This window comes from Carcharhinus amblyrhynchos, chromosome 8 (assembly GCF_965287045.1).
Source record: "Carcharhinus amblyrhynchos chromosome 8, sCarAmb.v2.hapA, whole genome shotgun sequence".
In the NCBI taxonomy this organism is placed as follows: Eukaryota; Metazoa; Chordata; class Chondrichthyes; order Carcharhiniformes; family Carcharhinidae; genus Carcharhinus; species Carcharhinus amblyrhynchos.
The window spans coordinates 92003574-92021643 of NC_137331.1; the positions used below are offsets into that span (position 1 = coordinate 92003574).

The window sequence follows — 18070 nt, forward strand, 5'->3', positions numbered from 1 at the left end:
GTACGTAGAATTAGAGACAAAAATAGAAAATGCTACAAAATCTTAGCAGGTCTGACAGCATCTGAGCAGCAAAAATAAAGCTATCATTGCGAATCTGGATGATCTTTCATCAGGGCTCAGACAATTGCAGGCAGCCTTTTATTTTGGGTTGGAAATTGGTTGGTCATAGGAAACACAGTAAAAAGTCTAACAACACCAGGTTTTAGTCCAACCGATTTATTTGATAATAGACTCACAAGCTTTCGGGGTTAGCCCCTTCGTCAGGTGAATGGAGAGTTCTGGCCTCAGACAGAGCATATAAAGCACAGACAGTTTAGAGATTACTGATTAAAATGCGAATCCTTACACCTAACCTGCTGTTCAAGACCTGAAGTGGCTGACAATGTGAGTGGAAGGAGCACTGATCACAGGTTAAAGAGATGTGTATTGTCTCCAGACAGTACCCTAAGTGAGGTTTTGCAAACCCAGGCAAGTCATGGGGGTTACAGATAGTGCGACATGAACCCAAGATCCCTGTTGAGACCGTCCTCATGTGTGCAGAACTTGGCTATCAGTCTCTGTTCAGCGACTCTGCGCTGTCGTGTGTCGTGAAGGCCGCCTTGGAGAATGCTTACCCGAAGGTCAGAGGCGGAATGAACATGACCACTGAAGTGTTTGCCAACAGGTAGGGAACAGTCTTGCCTGGTGATTGTCGAGCGATGTTCATTCATCCGTTGTCATAGGTCTGCACGGTCTCCCCAATGTACCATGCTTCGGGACATCCTTTCTTGCAACGTATCAGGTAGACAATGTTGGCCGAGTTGCAAGAGTATTTACCATGTACCTGGTGGATGGTATTCTCACGTGTGATGATGGTATCCATGTCGATGATCCGGCATGTCTTGCAGAGGTTGCTGTGGCAGGGTTGCATGGTATTGTGGTCACTGTTCTCCTGAAGGCTGGGTAGTTTGCTGCGAACAATGGTCTGTTTGAGGTTGTGTGCTTGTCTGAAGGCAAGAAGTGGGGGTATGGGGATAGCCCTGGCGAGATGTTAGTCTTCATCAATGATATGTTGAAGACTCCGGAGAAGATGTCGTAGCTTCTCTGCTCTGGGGAAGTACTGGACGACGAAGGGTACTCTGTCCACCGTGTCCCGTGTTTGCCTTCTGAGGAGATGGGTGCGGTTTTTCGCTGTGGCGCATCGGAACTGTCGATCTATGAGTCGAGCACCATATCCTGTTCTTATGAGGGCATCTTTCAGCGTCTGGAGGTGTCTGTCACGATCCTCCTCATCTGAGCAAATCCTGTGTATACGGAGGACTTGTCCATAGGGAATGGCTTCTTTAACATGTTTAGGGTGGAAACTGGAGAAGTGGAGCATTGTGAGATTGTGGGCTTGCGGTACAGTGAGGTGCTGAGGTGACCGTCCTTAATGGAGATGCGTGTGTCCAAGAATGCAACTGATTCAGGGGAATAGTCCATGGTGAGTCTGATGGTGGGGTGGAATTTGTTGATATCATCATATAGTTGTTTCAGTGATTGTTCACCATGAGGCCAAAGGAAGAAAATGTCATCGATGTATCTAGTGTATAGCATTGGTTGAAGATTCTGTGCAGTGAAGAAGTCTTGTTCGAACCTGTGCATGAAGATGTTGGCATATTGAGGTGCAAATTTGGTCCCCATGGCTGTTCCATGTGTTTGGATGAAAAACTGGTTGTTGAAGGTGAAGACATTGTGGTCCAGGATAAAGCAGATGAGTTGTAAAATTGCATCTGGAAACTGGCAGTTGTCAGCATTGAGTACTGAGGCAGTCGCAGCAATGCCATCGTTGTGGGGGATGTTGGTGTAGAGCGCTGAGACATCCATTGTGACGAGGAGTGTCCCTGGTTCAACTGCTCCGTGAGTGCTGAGTTTCAGCAGGAAGTCCGTAGTGTCGCGACAAAAGTTGGGGGTTCTTTGTACAATGGGTTTCAGGATGCCCTCGACGTAGCCAGAGAGGTTCTCACACAGAGTCCCATTGCCCGATACGATGGGACGGCCAGGTGTGTTTGCCTTGTGTATCTTTGGGAGGCAGTAGAGATCTCCAATGCGGGGAGTACGTGGAATGAGAGCACGGAGGGTGTTCTGAAGGTCCGGATCAAAGGTCTTGATCAGATTGTTGAGTTGACGAGTGTGTTCTTTGGTCGGATCTGTGGGTAATTGTCTGTAGTGTTCCTCATTGTTTAGTTGTCGGTACACTTCTTTACAGTAATCCGTTCTGTTCAGTATGACGATGGCCCCTCCTTTGCTGGTTTGATGACAATGTTGCGATTTGTCTTGAGAGCGTGGATGGCATTGCGTTGTGCTTGGGTGATGTTCGGGGCTGTCTTGTGAGTGCGGTTGATGAATCTGGTGTTAACGCACCTCCTGATGGTTTGGGCATACAAGTCCAGTCGAGGGCAGCGGCCTTCCGGAGGAGTCCAATTGGATTCCTTCCTCTTAGGTTGTTGCACTGCGGATCTCGCTGTCGGTTGTTCTGGTTCATCGGCTGTCTCATTGTGTTCGCTGTAGGCCTCTTGGGGTTTGTGGAAAAATTCCCGCACTTCTGCACTGCACAGAATCTTCAACCAATGCTATACACTAGATACATCGATGACATTTTCTTCCTTTGGCCTCATGGTGAACAATCACTGAAACAACTATATGATGATATCAACAAATTCCACCCCACCATCAGACTCACCATGGACTATTCCCCAGAATCAGTTGCATTCTTGGACACACGCATCTCCATTAAGGACGGTCACCTCAGCACCTCACTGTACCGCAAGCCCACAGACAATCTCACAATGCTCCACTTCTCCAGTTTCCACCCTCAACATGTTAAAGAAGCCACTTCCTATGGACAAGTCCTCCGTATACACAGGATTTGCTCAGATGAGGAGGATCGTGACAGACACCTCCAGACCCTGAAAGATGCCCTCATAAGAACAGGATATGGTGCTCGACTCATAGATCAACAGTTCCGATGCGCCACAGCGAAAAACCGCACCCATCTCCTCAGAAGGCAAACACGGGACACAGTGGACAGAGTACCCTTCGTCGTCCAGTACTTCCCCAGAGCGGAGAAGCTACGACATCTTCTCCGGAGTCTTCAACATATCATTGATGAAGACGAACATCTCGCCAGGGCTATCCCCACACCCCCACTTCTTGCCTTCAGACAAGCACACAACCTCAAACAGACCATTGTTCGCAGCAAACTATCCAGCCTTCAGGAGAACAGTGACCACAATACCATGCAACCCTGCCACAGCAACCTCTGCAAGACATGCCGGATCATCGACATGGATACCATCATCACACGTGAGAATACCATCCACCAGGTACATGGTAAATACTCTTGCAACTCAGCCAACATCGTCTACCTGATACGTTGCAAGAAAGGATGTCCCGAAGCATGGTACACTGGGGAGACCATGCAGACGCAACGACAACGGATGAATGAACATTGCTCGACAATCACCAGGCAAGACTGTTCCCTTCCTGTTGGCGAACACTTCAGTGGTCACGGGCATTCCGCCTCTGACCTTCGGGTAAGCATTCTCCAAGGCGGCCTTCACGACACACGACAGCGCAGAGTCGCTGAACAGAGACTGATAGCCAAGTTCCGCACACATGAGGACGGTCTCAACAGGGATCTTGGGTTCATGTCGCACTATCTGTAACCCCCGTGACTTGCCTGGGTTTGCAAAACCTCACTTACTGTACTGTCAGGAGACAATACACATCTCTTTAACCTGTGATCAGTGCTCCTTCCACTCACATTGTCAGCCACTTCAGGTCTTGAACAGCAGGTTAGGTGTAAGGATTCGCATTCTAATCAGTAATCTCTAAACTGTCTGTGCTTTATTTACTCTGTCTGAGGCCAGAACTCTCCATTCACCTGACGAAGGGGCTAACCCCGAAAGCTTGTGAGTCTATTATCAAATAAATCAGTTGGACTAAAACCTGGTGTTGTCAGACTTTTTACTGTGTTTACGCCAGTCCAACGCCGGAATACCCGCATCATGGTCATAGGAAAGGCAGTGAGGATAAAGGCTATATACTCGGATCAGAAAGATGTGAAGAGTGTTGTGTTTCACAGTGATAATATTTTCACCATATGTACTATTTAAAGGTGTGCGGGTTAGATGGATAGGCTATGTTAAGAACATAAGAAATAGGAGGAGTAGTAGGCCACCTAGCCCTTCTAGCCTGCCCCGCCATTCAATAAGATCATGGCTGATCTGAAGTGGATCAGTTCCACGTTTCCGCTTTCTCCCCATAACCCTTAATTCCCTTGTCTATCAGAAATCTATCTACCCATGACTTAAGTATATTCAACGAGGTAACCTCCGCCACTTCAATGGGTGGAGAATTCCAGAGATTCACCACCCTTTGAGTGAAGAAGTTCCTCCTCAACTTCGTTCTAAACTGCTCCTCCCCCCCCCCCCCACCCCCACTTATTTTGAGGCTGTGTCCTCTAGTTCTGTCTTCCTTTCTAAGCAGGAAGAATCTCTCTACCTCTATCCTATCTAGCCCCTTCATTATCTTGTAAATCTCTATGAGTTCCCCCCTCAGCCTTCTAAACTCCAATGAGTACAGGCCCAGTCTAATCAATCTCTCCTCATAAGCTAACCCCCTCATCTCCGGTATCAGCCTGGTGAACCTTCTCGGTCCTCCCTCCAAGGCCAATATATCCTTTTGCAAATAAAAAGGGACAAAACTGTACACAGCACTCCAATTGCAGCCTCACCAGTGCACTGTACAGTTGCAGCAAGACCTCCCTGCTTTTATTCTATCACCCTCACTTTAAAGGCCCCTTATGTCAGGGGACTAGCTAGGGTAAATGCATGGGGTTATGGGGGGTAGGGCCTGGGTGGGATTGTGGTCAGTGCAGACTTAATGGGCCGAATGGCCTCATTCTGCACTATATGCTGCTATGATTCTATGAATTAAATGAACTAGTTGAAACTCGTATATCCAATATGGCACTAAATTAAAAGGGAAAGTATAGCAGATGGGACAGATTAAGTGAGTCAACCATAGTTAAACAGGGTCAATGTGGACAAATGTAAGGTCATTAATTGGAAACCAAGATTGATATACTGGAATATTTTCTATGAGAAGCCAGGAACTGAACAGCAAATGGGATTTGGCTCCCAAATTTAATAATAAATTAAAGTTTGTAGACAGGTACAGAAGTAATTAAAAAGACACATGGAATAATAGTTTCCTTCTCAACGGTTATAAAGGGGAAGAAATTGTTCCTTAGGCCACATTTTGAATACCATGTCCACTTTTGGACAGTGGATCAACTGGTCTTGGGAGTGGGTACAATGTAGGTTCACTGAAATAATCTTAGAGCCTGGAGGGTTAAATCATGAGAGCAGGTTGCATAATGTGGCCTGTATGCCCCCCCGAGTACAGAAGGTGGGACATTTTACTATATTAAAGATGCTATATAAATGCAAACTTTCATTGATCTTATTTAAAATGTTAAACATAAGAATATAAGTAGTAGGTGCAGGAGTAGGCCATCTAGCCCTTCGAGCCTGCCCCGCCATTCAATAAGATCATGGCTGATCTGAAGTGGCTCAGTTCCACTTTCCCGCTTTCTCCCCATAACCCTTAATTCCCTTGCCTCCCAAAAACCTATCTACCCGTGTCTTAAATATATTTAACGAGGTAGCCTCCACCACTTCAACAGGCAGAGAATTCCAGAGATTCACCACCCTTTGAGTGAAGAAGTTCCTCCTCAACTCCGTTCTAAACTGCTCCCCCCTTATCTTGAGGCTGTGCCCTCTAGTCCTACTGTCCTTTCTGAGCGGGAAGAATCTCTCTACCTCTACCCTATCCATCCCCTTCATTATCTTATACGTCTCCGTAAGATCCCCCCTCATCCTTCTAAACTCCAACGAGTACAAACCCAGTCTATTTAGTCTCTCTTCATAGTCCAACCCCCTCATCTCCGGTATCAGCCTAGTGAACCTCCTCTGCACTCCCTCCAAAGCCAAAATATCCTTGCGCAAGTGCGGCGACCAAAACTGCACACAGTACTCCAGCTGCAGCCTCACCAGTGCCCTGTACTGGTGGATTCAATAGGATAGATATAGAGAAACTATTTCCTTTTGTGAAGAAAAATAGAGACTGAAGGTACATAACCTTGCTAAGCCTTCTGGGAGAGAAAGCAGATTCAGGCTGATAGGTCTTTTTGAAATTAGGAGAATGCACATATAATTTGAGCAATCATGAGTAAATTGAATTGAGGTACAAATAATGATTCACATCTTTATTTTCAAATTCCCCTATGGCTTCACACCTCTATCACTATCCTTCTCCAGGTCAAGAAGGCTTTGAGATCAATGTGCTCCTCTAAGTTTAGTCTCATGTGCATTCCCAATTTTAAAATCACTGCACCATTAAAAACCTTGGGCTGCCTGAAGATATTCTAGGGTCTAGAAATCTTTTCCTATACCTCTCTGTTTCTTTATTTACCGCTCTTCCACAAAACCAACTCTTCTGAAACAAGCTTTTGGACCTCTGTCCTGACGTTTCCTTCTGTGGCTCAAAACCGGATTTTGATTACCAACATTCATGAAATACCTCAGGTAGTAACTGCATTAAATGTGTTACCTTAAAGGCACGTTAGGTGTGCAAGCTTTTACGGTTGTGATCTAATTAAATAGCACAGCAGACCCGAGGAGCTCACTAATCTATTAAAGTCCCTCAGTTCCTTGCTGTTCTTTGAAACAGCTCTACGTCCACCCAAGAGGCAAATGGAGCCTCCATTTAGTGGTTCACCCAAGACAGCAGCACTGACTGTGCAGCATTTCTTTAGTACTGCACTGAATTGTCAGCGAAGGCAGTATGCTCATGTCTCTGGAGTAGAGGTTAGGCTCCACGGTCTCCTAACATGACATTATTAGCCATGGCCTACAAAGGCATATATACTTCTGAGCCAGAAGGTTATAGTTTCAAGGCCCATTCTTGAACATATCCAGGCGTTCTCCGTGTCCTGACCAGTATTTATGCCTCAGTGGTCATCGCTAGAACTGCATTATCTGGTCATTATTGCAGATTATGGGACAATATAATAAGTGTTTTGAAGTTAAGAACAGATGAAACAGTACATGGCAGCAGACTCTCTTCAATATTTGAAGGGTTTAGAAGTACAGGTCACAGTCCATGAACCACGACTCTGGTTCCAAATAGAGCATTCCAATACTTAAAAATAAACTACAAAGAAACATTGCAAATTACACAGACTAGCTACATGTTTATTGTTTTAAAACAAAGATACACTCATCTCAACAGTTCACGTCTTAAAACCAAAATGAGCAATTGTCACTCTTTATCAGTGACACTTGTCAGATGTGCTTTGCCTCTGGCTGCAAAGTGGCATACCACAGCAACCACTGCTTTCCTTCTCTTCCTGTGGTACAGCAATGCTGAGTTCATGTTCTGAAACTGCTGACTGCATGACCAGGCAACCATCATTTCTTGGCACAGCATGTTGTAATGCCAACTGCATCACAAGCATATGGCCTCTTCCACTAATCTTTTCATTACTCCCTTGGGAGGTTAAGTTCTACTGAGCACTGTTCCACACACTTGCAGTTTTTTTAGTACTCTGTTCTCATGGCAATAATTAATGAGTCTAGTCACCAGTATTAATAGGCCATGTGACTGCAGATGACATCAGAGCCATGCTGCATTTGTCCTGCATGTACCAGCAGGGATCAGTCACTTTATAATAATGAGGAGGATAAACCATGGCCAATTTATTTCTCACTCGGCCCAACTGACCCCACTGTAGGCCACTCATTGCATGGAGAATTGTTCCAGTTTTTATACCTTATGTTCATTTGCCAACTAAACCCACTCTAAATATGCTATGTGACACAACCCTCTCTATTTATTGACTGCAGAGCTCCATTAAAAACAAAGCCAGATCAACCAATTCTGCTGTAGATTTGTAAAGGTTACCTTTACAAGAAGCCTAATTCAACTCAGACTGAACGAAACAGAAACCAGAACAATGAATGTTTTGACAAAAAGAGTTTACATTAGTTACCCCATTGTTTAGCTCAATGACTTATTGGAAGCCAAGGAAGTGGGTGCTCCACAATGGAGAACTACAATCCTTCTAACAACGGTTTGCTTTCTCATTTGTATTTCATGTTTAAATGCTTACAAAACGTCAGATCATTTCAGTCTGCTTTTCCAATAGTGGAATCCTTACCATCCTTTTCTCTAAATACAGCTTCCCATCTGGGTCACAAGTGAGAAATCTCTCCCTACTCTCTCATGTAGTACAACATTTTGTTTTCTTCCATTGCAGTTTACAGGAACAAGAAAAAGTCATTGAACCCAGAAAGCCCAACCAGAGTTTAGTAAAAATGGTTTCTTTCCCCTTGATTGGATCCTGTCAGAAAGCAAAGCTGCTTTCCTCTGCATATATGAGTAGTGATCATAATTCATCATTTGTTTAAAAATGACAGCTTGCCTCATGTTACACTTGCCCTCAGCAAGGAATCTAAAGTTGCAACATACAAGGCTTTCATCACTAAATCAATTGGTCTATAGAACATCGCACTGCGTTATCGGGGTATAGAGGGAAGAAAGAGGGAGAGCAAAATGGGAGGCAGAAAGCGCAACAAAATATACAAGATCAAAATTCCAGCAGTTTTATAAGTGATACTCAGAAGATTACCTTGTAACAGAATTCAGAGCATGTAATTTTGTGTAGCGCTAGGGAACTTAAGTGTTCAGTAAAGTACCAGACTGACCATCAGCCCCTGCACCACCCTCCCTCACCCCCCACCACCCTCACGATTCCCTAACTTATGTATTACAATTAGTTAATAAGTGTGATGTTAGAAATTATTTTATTTATGCATGACACAAGGAGCTTCTACTTTTAGTTTATTTCTATGGTATTGGAGATGCTGTCACATCTACTGCCCGAAGATAATGCTTGCTAAGGCCCATAGAGTCAACCATCTTGTGTGCCAAAAGTCACATGCAGATCAGACCTACAAGGACAGACGGAAGGTTTCCTTTCTTTCAGGACACTATCAAAGAAGTTTGGTTGTTATAATAATCTGGTAGTTTTTAAATCATCAATTTTCTGATGCCAGATTACAAATGACAAGATTTAAAATCAAATGCAATCCCATAACGGCCATGGTGGGATTTGAACTCATGATCCCTGGATTCCTGGTTCATCGCCATAGCCAAGGGTCTGAGTACGGTGTTTATATTACTGGACTAGTAATCCGGAGGCATGGAATAATGAGCTGGAGAAACAAGTTAAATTCCGCCACGATAGCTAAGAAAGGCAAATTCAGCTAATTACATAATTTCTAGAGTTAAAAGCTAGTATTGGTAATGGTGACCATAGGAACTACTGCATTGTTGTAAAAACCCATATGGCTCACTAATGTCTTTTAAGAAAGAAAATGGGTTATTTTACCCATTCTGGCCTCTCTTTACCCAACCAGCAATGATTTTGACTCTTAACTGTGCTTTGCAAGGCCTAAGAAGCCACACTGTTAGGGATGAACAATAATTCCTTGACTTGCCAGTGACACACATGTCCATGAATTAATTTTAAAAAGCCAGCATACCATACCTTACAGTAAGAGTGAATTCACTAGAAAAGATTTGAACACATATAAAGTGCAAGAGGGTAGCCAGGGAGAGGATTGGCAAGGGAGGGTATCTATGCATGGAGCCAGAGGAAATGGGCAAAGTATTAAATGAGTTAAAGGAGATGTACAAGGCAGATTTTGTTTGGTTTTACACAGTAGTGGGTGCCTGGAATTTGTTTGGGGGGAGGCGGAAGTGGGAGTGGATACGGTGGTGACTTGTACGGGATGTCTTGATAAATACATGTATAGGATGGGAATAGAGGGATATGGTCCCTGGAAGGGTAGGGGGTTTTTGTTAAGTCGGGCAGCATGGTTGGTGCAGGCTTGGAGGGCCGAAGGGCCTGTTCCTATGCTGTAATTTTCTTTATTCTTTATATGAATGAAAACAAATGGAACACTTTCAACCCAGGCCTGTTGCATTTCACATTCTTTATTCCCTGCATAGCACTTCCACTTAAACCAAGGAACCTTTGTGATGTTATCTCAGCTACTATCTTGATTTCTTATTCCCTCCAAACATTTCAAACTACTTTCCAGAAAGCAAGCATTCCTTGCTAGGGTACAGCTCTCAGGATATTGATTGCACTGGGTTAGGTTGCTCAAGTGACCATTCTTCATCCTTTGGGCAAAATCATCTGTGGAAATATTGCATGCGAGTCCTAATCACTTCCAAACTTCTTAGGAGTCACAGAATAATCATTAGAGGTGGAACTCTGGCTACTTCCTCTCCTAATATAACTGCAACTCTAATTGATGTTCTTGCTGGGAATAATTAACTAAGCACAAACATGGGGTTGAACCAAGGTCCTTCTGTTACATGTGACTTAGCACCAAACAGATCAATGCACTTGAGGTCTAAGTGATGTTGGATGTTAAATTTCATTGCTTACCTGTTACATCCTGTGTAGACTGGATGCTCTCCTGAGCTGGTGTCAATGGTAAATCAGGCCCCACTTCCTCTTTTTCCCATGGCTTCACCTCAGCCATCATACTTCCTGTAGGTTCTGTAACTACAAACAGGATTATAGATTTACAAAAAACAATCTTAAAGAACCATTTCTGACTGCAAACACCAAATTAGTTAGTGATGTCATCACCAACTTTGCATTAAAAATATAGACGTTTACAGAATTGGAAGCCATTCAGCCCAGCATGTTTACACTTTCTATTAGAGTAATCCAAAGCTAATCCAAGCTGCTCAACTTCAAGCAATGAACCTACCCCCCATTTTGAATCCTTCTTTTGCTATGTGCCAGTTTGAATCTCATTTTCCATGCTTTGCTTTTGAGCGCAGCTATTCATTATTCCTGCATTCACACTCACGTGGACAAACGTTTTGTCTATTTCCGAGAACCATTACCGTTCCTTTTCCCTTTTGTTCCATCATATCTTTACTGTTAGATCTCTTCTGCAGTCTATTCTAGAGCTTCACTTGTTCTTCCTCCCCTATCCCCATTTTCAAGGGCAAATAACTCATAGAACAGCGCAGTACATGCCCTTTGGCCCTCGATGTTGCGTCAACCCACGAAACCAATCCAAAGCCCAACTAACCTACATTATTCCAATATCATCCATATGTTTATCCAATGACCATTTAAATGCCCTTAATGTTGGTGAGTCCACTACTGTTGCAGGCAGTGCATTCCACGCCCTGAGTAAAGAACCTACCTTTGACATGTGTCCTGTATTTATCACCCCTCAATTTAAAGCTATGTCCCCTCGTGCTAGCCATCACCATCTGAGGAAAAAGGCTCTCACTGTCCACCTTATCTAATCCTCTAATCATCTTATATTCTTCTACTAAGTCACCTCTTAACCTTCTCTCTAACGAAAACAGCCTCAAGTCCCTCAGCCTTTCCTCATAAGACCTTCCCACCATACCAGGCAACATCCTGGAAAATCTCCTCTGCACCCTTTCCAATGCTTCCACATCCTTCCTATAATGTGGCGACCAGAACTATACACAATACTCCAAGTGCGGCTGCACCTGAGTTTTGTACAGCTGCAACATGGCCTAATGACTCCGAAACTCAATCCCTCTACTAATAAAAGCTAACACACCGTACGCCTTCTTAACAACCCTATCAACCTGGGTGCCAACTTTCAGGCATCTATGCACATGGACACCGAAATCTCTCTGCTCATCCACACTACCAAGTATCTTACCATTAGCCCAGCACTTTGTATTCCTGTTACTCCTTCCAAAGTGAATCACTTCACACTTTTCTACATTAAACTCCATTCGCCACCTCTCAGCCCAGCTCTGCAGCTTATCTATGTCACTCTGTAACCTGCAACATCCTTCTGCACTGCCCACAACTCCACTGACTTTAGTGTCATCCGCAAATTTAGTAATGCCCTCATCCAGGTCATTTATAGAAATGACAAACAACAGTGGCCCCAAAACAGATCCTTGCGGTACCCCATTAGTAACTGAACTCCAGGATGAACATTTCCCACCAACCACGACCCTGTCTTCTTACAGCTAGCCAATTTCTGATCCAAACTGCAAAATCACCCTCAATCCCATGCCCCCGTATTTTCTGCAATGGCCTACTGGGGGAACCTTATCAAATGCTTTACTGAAATCCATATACACATCAACTGCTTTACCCTCATCCACGTCTTTGGTCACCTTCTCACAGAACTCAATAAGGTTTGTGAGGCATGACCTACCCTTTACAAAACTGTGTTGACTATCCCTAATCAAATTATTCCTTTCTAGATGATTATACAACTCTCTCTTATAATCTTTTCTAAGGCTTTGCCCACAACAGGTCTAGAATTACCAGGGTTGTCTCTACTACCCTTCTTGAACCGGGGACAACATTTGCTATCCTCCAGTCTTCTGGCACTATTCCTGTAGACAATGATGACATAAAAATCAAAGCCAAAGGCTCTGCAATCTCCTCCCTAGCTTCCCAGAGAATCCTAAGATAAATCCCATCCAACCCAGGGGACTTATCTATTTTCACACTTTCCAGAATTGCTCACTTCTCCTCATGAACCTCAATCCCATCCAGTCTAATAGCCTGTATCTCAGTATTCTCCTTGACAACACCGTCTTTTTCCTGTGCAAATACTGACAAAAAATATTCGTTTAGCACCTCTCCTATCTCTTTGGACTCCACGCACAACTTCCCACTACTGTCCTTGACTGGTCCTAATCTTACTCTAGTCATTCTTTTATTCCTGACATACCTACAGAAAGCTTTAGGGTTTTCCTTGATCCTACCTGCCAAAGATTTCTCACATCCCCTCCTGGGTCTTCTTGGCTCTCTCTTTAGGTTCTTCCTGGCTAATTTGTGACTCTCAAGCACCCTAACTGAGCCTTCATGTCTCATTTTGACATAAGTCTCCTTCCTCTTCACAAGCGATTCAACTTCTTTAGTAAACTATGTTCCCTCGCTCGACCACTTCCTCCCTGCCTGACAGGTACATACTTATCAAGGACACGCAGTAGCTGCTCCTTGAACAAGCTCCACATTTCAATTGTGCCTATCCCCTGCAGTTTCCTTCCATATCCTGTGCATCCTAAATCGTGCCTAATCACATCACAATTTCCTTTCCCCCTTTCATCATATTTGTATTCTCGTTCAGTTCATAAGAAGTCATATTTGACTCTAAACATTAATCATGATTCTCTCTCTACAGTATTTCCAGCATGTTGTGTTCATTTCAGATTTCCAACAGCCACAGTATTTGTTTTTATTTCACAATTCTATTCACCTTTATTTTATTCTTTTAGGGAAGTGGGCAACACCAGCTAGACCAGCATTTATTGCCCATTCCCAATTGCCCACAAGATGGTGGTGAGCTGCCTTTTTGACAGAGGTACATCCACACGCTGTTAGGGAGAGTGTTCCAGGATTTTGACTGTGATAGTGAAGGAAAGGTGATATATTTCCAAGAAGGAATCTGAGTGACTTGAACAGGAACTTCCATGTGGTGGAGTTACCATCTGTCTGCTGCCCTAGACCTTTTAGATGGCAGTGTTTTAAAGTTTATTTATTAGTGTCAAAAGTAGGCTTTCATTAACACTGAAATGAAGTTACTGTGAAAACCACCAAGTCACCACACTTCAACACCTGTTTTGGTACATAGAGGGAGAATTTAGCATGGCCAATTCACTTAACCAGCACATAAGAACATAAGAAATAGGAGCAGGAGTAGGCCATCTAGCCCTTCGAGCCTGCCCCGCCATTCAACAAGATCATGGCTGATCTGAAGTGGCTCAGTTCCACTTTCCCGCTTTCTCCCCATAACCCTTAATCCCCTTGCCTACCAAAAACCTATCTACCCGCGTCTTAAATACATTTAGCGAGGTAGCCTCATCTTTCAGACTGTGGGAGGAAACCAGAGGAAACCCACGCAGACACATGGAAAAACGTATAGACTCCATACGGACAGTGACCCAAGGCAGGAATTGAACTCTGGTTCCTGGAGCTGTGAGGCAGCAGTGCTAACTACTGTGCTGCTGTGGTTGCAAGTTTGGAAAGTGCTGCCTAAGGAACGTTGTTGAGTTCCTGCAATGCATCTTATAGATAGTACACACAGCTGCCATTGTTCATCAGTGGTGGAGGGAGGAAGTGCATATTTGCGAAAGGGGTAGGAATCAAGTGGGCTGGATAGTGTCAAATCTCTGGAGTGATGTTGAAGCTGCACTCATCCAGGCAAGGATGACTCTGCTTTTTAAATGGTGGACAGGCTTTGAGGAGTCAGAAAGTGAGCTATTCGTTGCTGGATTCCTAGCCTTTGACCTGTTCTTGTGGTCATAAAATTTATATGGCTGGTCGAGTTTGGCTTTTGGTTAATGGTAACCTGCAGGACTTGACAGACAGGGAATTCAGCGAAAGCAGTGCCATTGCATGTCAAGGGTGGATGGTTAGATTCTCTCTTTTTGGATATGGTCATTGCCCGGCACTTGTGCAGTATGCTACTTGCTGCTTCTCAGCCCCAAGCCTGGATATTATCCAGCTCTTGCTGCATTTGGACACCATCTGCTTCAGTACCTGAATCACCTCAAATGGTGAACATTGCAGCAAACATCTTCACTTCTGACCTTATGATGGAAGGAAGATCATTGATGAAGCAGTTGAAGACGTTTGGGCCTAGAACACTACACTGACGAACTCCTGCAGTGTAATTCTGGATTGGAGATAATTGATCTCTCACCATCTTCGATTGTGCCAGGTATGACTCCAATCAGCAGAGAGATATCACTATAAAAGTATACAACAGCCTTTGCCTTGAACCTGCAGCCATCTATTTCAAAGTATTCCATGGTCCAACTATCCTGTACAGAAATAATTTCTCTCAACCCTCTTGCACTGACAATTTTAAAGTTAATAGCCCAATTCACTGGCACCACAATCAGTGCTTGTTTGACATCAACAGCAATTTGATTTCTTTTTAAATTTGTATCCCGGCTATTATGAAGTGAAGTGAAGTCACAGCAGTACTTAATCTCATTTTGATCCAAAGTCCACACACATCCTTTTGACATTAGGAGTCATTTGATGAGCCTAAGGAACATTAATCCCATCTTTCCTTGGCACTGAAATGCAGAATACTATTGCAGCACCACAGCAGAAATCAAAGCACAGAGATCAGTGACTTTCATGATCTATACACTCCAGTTCCACATATCACTGAAACTCTTAACTACATCATGTAATTCATAGTCTTCAATTATTGGAAATCTGAGCCATTTCAAAGCATCCAGAGGTTTCAGCCACAAAACAAATAATGATTCAGAAAAAGATGTCAGCAATTTGTGTGTAGTTGCTGCAATTTCATTCTACCTACTCGATTCTTGTTCTGTTGGCGAAAGTGTGGTGCTGCTTATTGTTACTTCCTCCTGATTAGGCCAAAGGTCTTCTTCAAATGCTAATGGTGCTGTGACTGAAGCCATGGAATCTGCATAAGTACAATAAAGGTTTGCAAGTTGAAAGAAAACACAACTATACAAGAACGATTTTTTGAATATGACTGGAAGATGCTAAGCAATGCAGATCAGAAATTCCAGGTTCAATTCTTGCACTGTGCTGTGTGGATGTAACCTAGCAAAAGTTGGGCATTAGTTGACCTTTGCATGCTCCAGCTTCAAAAGGTGATTTTTAAAAAAAATTTTAGTGTCAATATTCCCATTTGCAACCACTATCCAACAACCTTACTAGATGTTAGTATACATGCGTAGAGACACAGAGTGTAGAAAATGGCAGAGAGAAAAGCAAGGTTGCAAAAGGAGCAGGAAATAGCTTGGAGGCTAAAAGTAAGACAGAACACCTTATCGACAAGGATTTCCCCTGTCTGTTTTCCAGTTGTGCAAGATAGTTGCAAGAAGAAACTCTTAAGGAAGCAGCATTAAAAGTTATGATTGATTTGGGTTTAAAAGAGTACTAAATGTTCTTAACAAGAAAATAAACTTCTCCACTGAAAAGAGAAAACATAACATTTTGTAGAGATGATTCAAGAATGAAGATGATGTAGAAGTTCCACTTGAGGCAAGACAAGATGACTAGACTAAACATAATAATATAGGAAGAAAGTCAAGGGAAAGACTTCAAAGTTAAGAGATGGTAGCCGCTTGTTCAACTAGTGTTCAAAATGAAAAAACTGAGTTTTTTCAAGAACTGAATAAATCAAAGAACTCTGATGAATGTTCAGATAAGCTAGGTATCATCAAGTTCTGTTGCAGCAAGTCAAATACACAAAGTTCACTCTAATTTTTGCCACTCTATACCTGTGGCTTGCCACGATGAATCAAGCATTTGCTCTTGTGGAGGAGCCATTCCTTCAGAGGGAAGTGAGGTCAATTCCAAGTTTCTCGTTTCTTCAAAAGTCAGCTCTTCTGCAGATTGTCAAAGGGGGAATTTTGTTTCATTAAAATCTGGACAACTCAAAAAATACAACGTACAAAAAATACATCAGATATGAGCAGTTCGATGTATAATGGTACAGAGCAATATACAACGAGATTCAACACTTCTGCCTGGAGAGGAAAATGACAAATTGGCCAGACTTGCCATTCCTCATCATTAATAATATTGTGTCCTAATTCACCCCACCATTTTACTATTTATATACCTATAGATCACATTTGAGTTCCCCTTTGTTAGTTGCCATTTTCTCTTTGCTTCTCTCATTTTCACTGCCCCTCGCAACTTTGTGTAGCTATGCTGGTTGTGGCATGGTGGCACAGTGGTTAGCACTACTGTCTCACAGTACTGGAGACCCAGGTTTAATTCTGGCCTTGGATGACTGTGTGAAGTTTGTACATTCTCCCCATGTCTGTGTGGATTTCCCCCAGGTGCTACAGTTTCCTGCCACAGTCCAAAAGATGTGCAGATTATGTGGATTGGCAATGGGAAATGCAGAGGGTACAGGAAAAGATGGATTGGGAGGGCCTGGGTGGGATGCTTTTTTGAGTGGGTGCAAACTTGATGGGCTGAATGGCCTCTTCCTGCAACGTATGAATTCATTTACACCATCAATTGGGCATTTGTCATACATCATATTTTTCTGCTTCATCTCATTCTCTCCTTTTTGTCATCCGGGGAGCTCTGGCTTCAGTTGTTCTAACATTCCCCTTTGTGAGAATGCAACTTCTGTTACAGCTTTGTCTACAAATCTTTCATTCAAATTTACATAGGACAAATAGAAAAACAAAAATTGATGGAAATACTCAGCAGGTCAGACAGCATCTACAGAGAGAAACAGTAAACATTTCAGGTCAAGATAATCTTTCCTCGGAACATTTTTTTTCTCCATCGCTGTTTTTCTATTACATAAGAACGATCCATGCTCAGCTCATGGAACTTGTACCTACTGCAATGAAGTGTTGTTACTCCAGATTGCTTGATTTTTTTTCCAGTTAATTTAAAAATTATGGTACTGTGTTCCCTGAATGTTTCCCTACTGACTTTTGATCCACTTGATTCCTCAGATCAATATCTGAGGATATCTTCTTCCTTATGGATCAGAAGCATACTGATCAAAAGGAATTATCTGAAACTCTTTGCCTTCTCCAATTGGACAGTATTACAATCCAAGTTAATATTAGGAAGTCCCCATCACTATTTTTTAGTACTTGTACCTCTCTGTAAATTTGCTCCTTCGATACTGTGACATTAGTTAGTGGTCTATAAAATACATTGTTGCTTCTTGACAGAGACCAAGTATCAAGAACAAGAGGACACAGATTTAAAGTGATTTGTTAAAGAAGAAAACGTAACATGAGAAAAAAACCTTTTCACACAACGAGTGGCCTGGGTCAGGAATGCATTGCTTGGAAGTGCGGTGGACGCAGGTTCAATCGAGACATTAAAGAGAACCTAGATAATCACTTGAAACAACATGCAGGGATACAGGGGAACGACACCAAGTCACAATACTCATTTGGAGAGCCGGTA

The 18070-nt window shown here is 43.1% G+C and overlaps 1 protein-coding gene across 14 annotated transcripts in view; it reads right to left on the bottom strand.

Moving 5' to 3' along the window:
• LOC145346767 (uncharacterized) overlaps positions 1-18070 on the bottom strand; it is a 381295-nt gene that overhangs the window by 125759 nt on the left and 237466 nt on the right. For 12 of the 14 annotated variants that reach the window (XM_080194470.1, XM_080194472.1, XM_080194471.1 and 9 more), the window contains 3 exons: positions 16402-16509; positions 15465-15575; positions 10547-10666 (listed from right to left, as the gene is read on the bottom strand). In XM_080194470.1, the coding sequence (XP_080050596.1) occupies positions 10547-10666; positions 15465-15575; positions 16402-16509 (339 nt within the window). The remainder of the gene's footprint in view (positions 1-10546; positions 10667-15464; positions 15576-16401; positions 16510-18070) is intronic. The other 2 variants (XM_080194474.1, XM_080194479.1) reach the window with 2 other exon arrangements.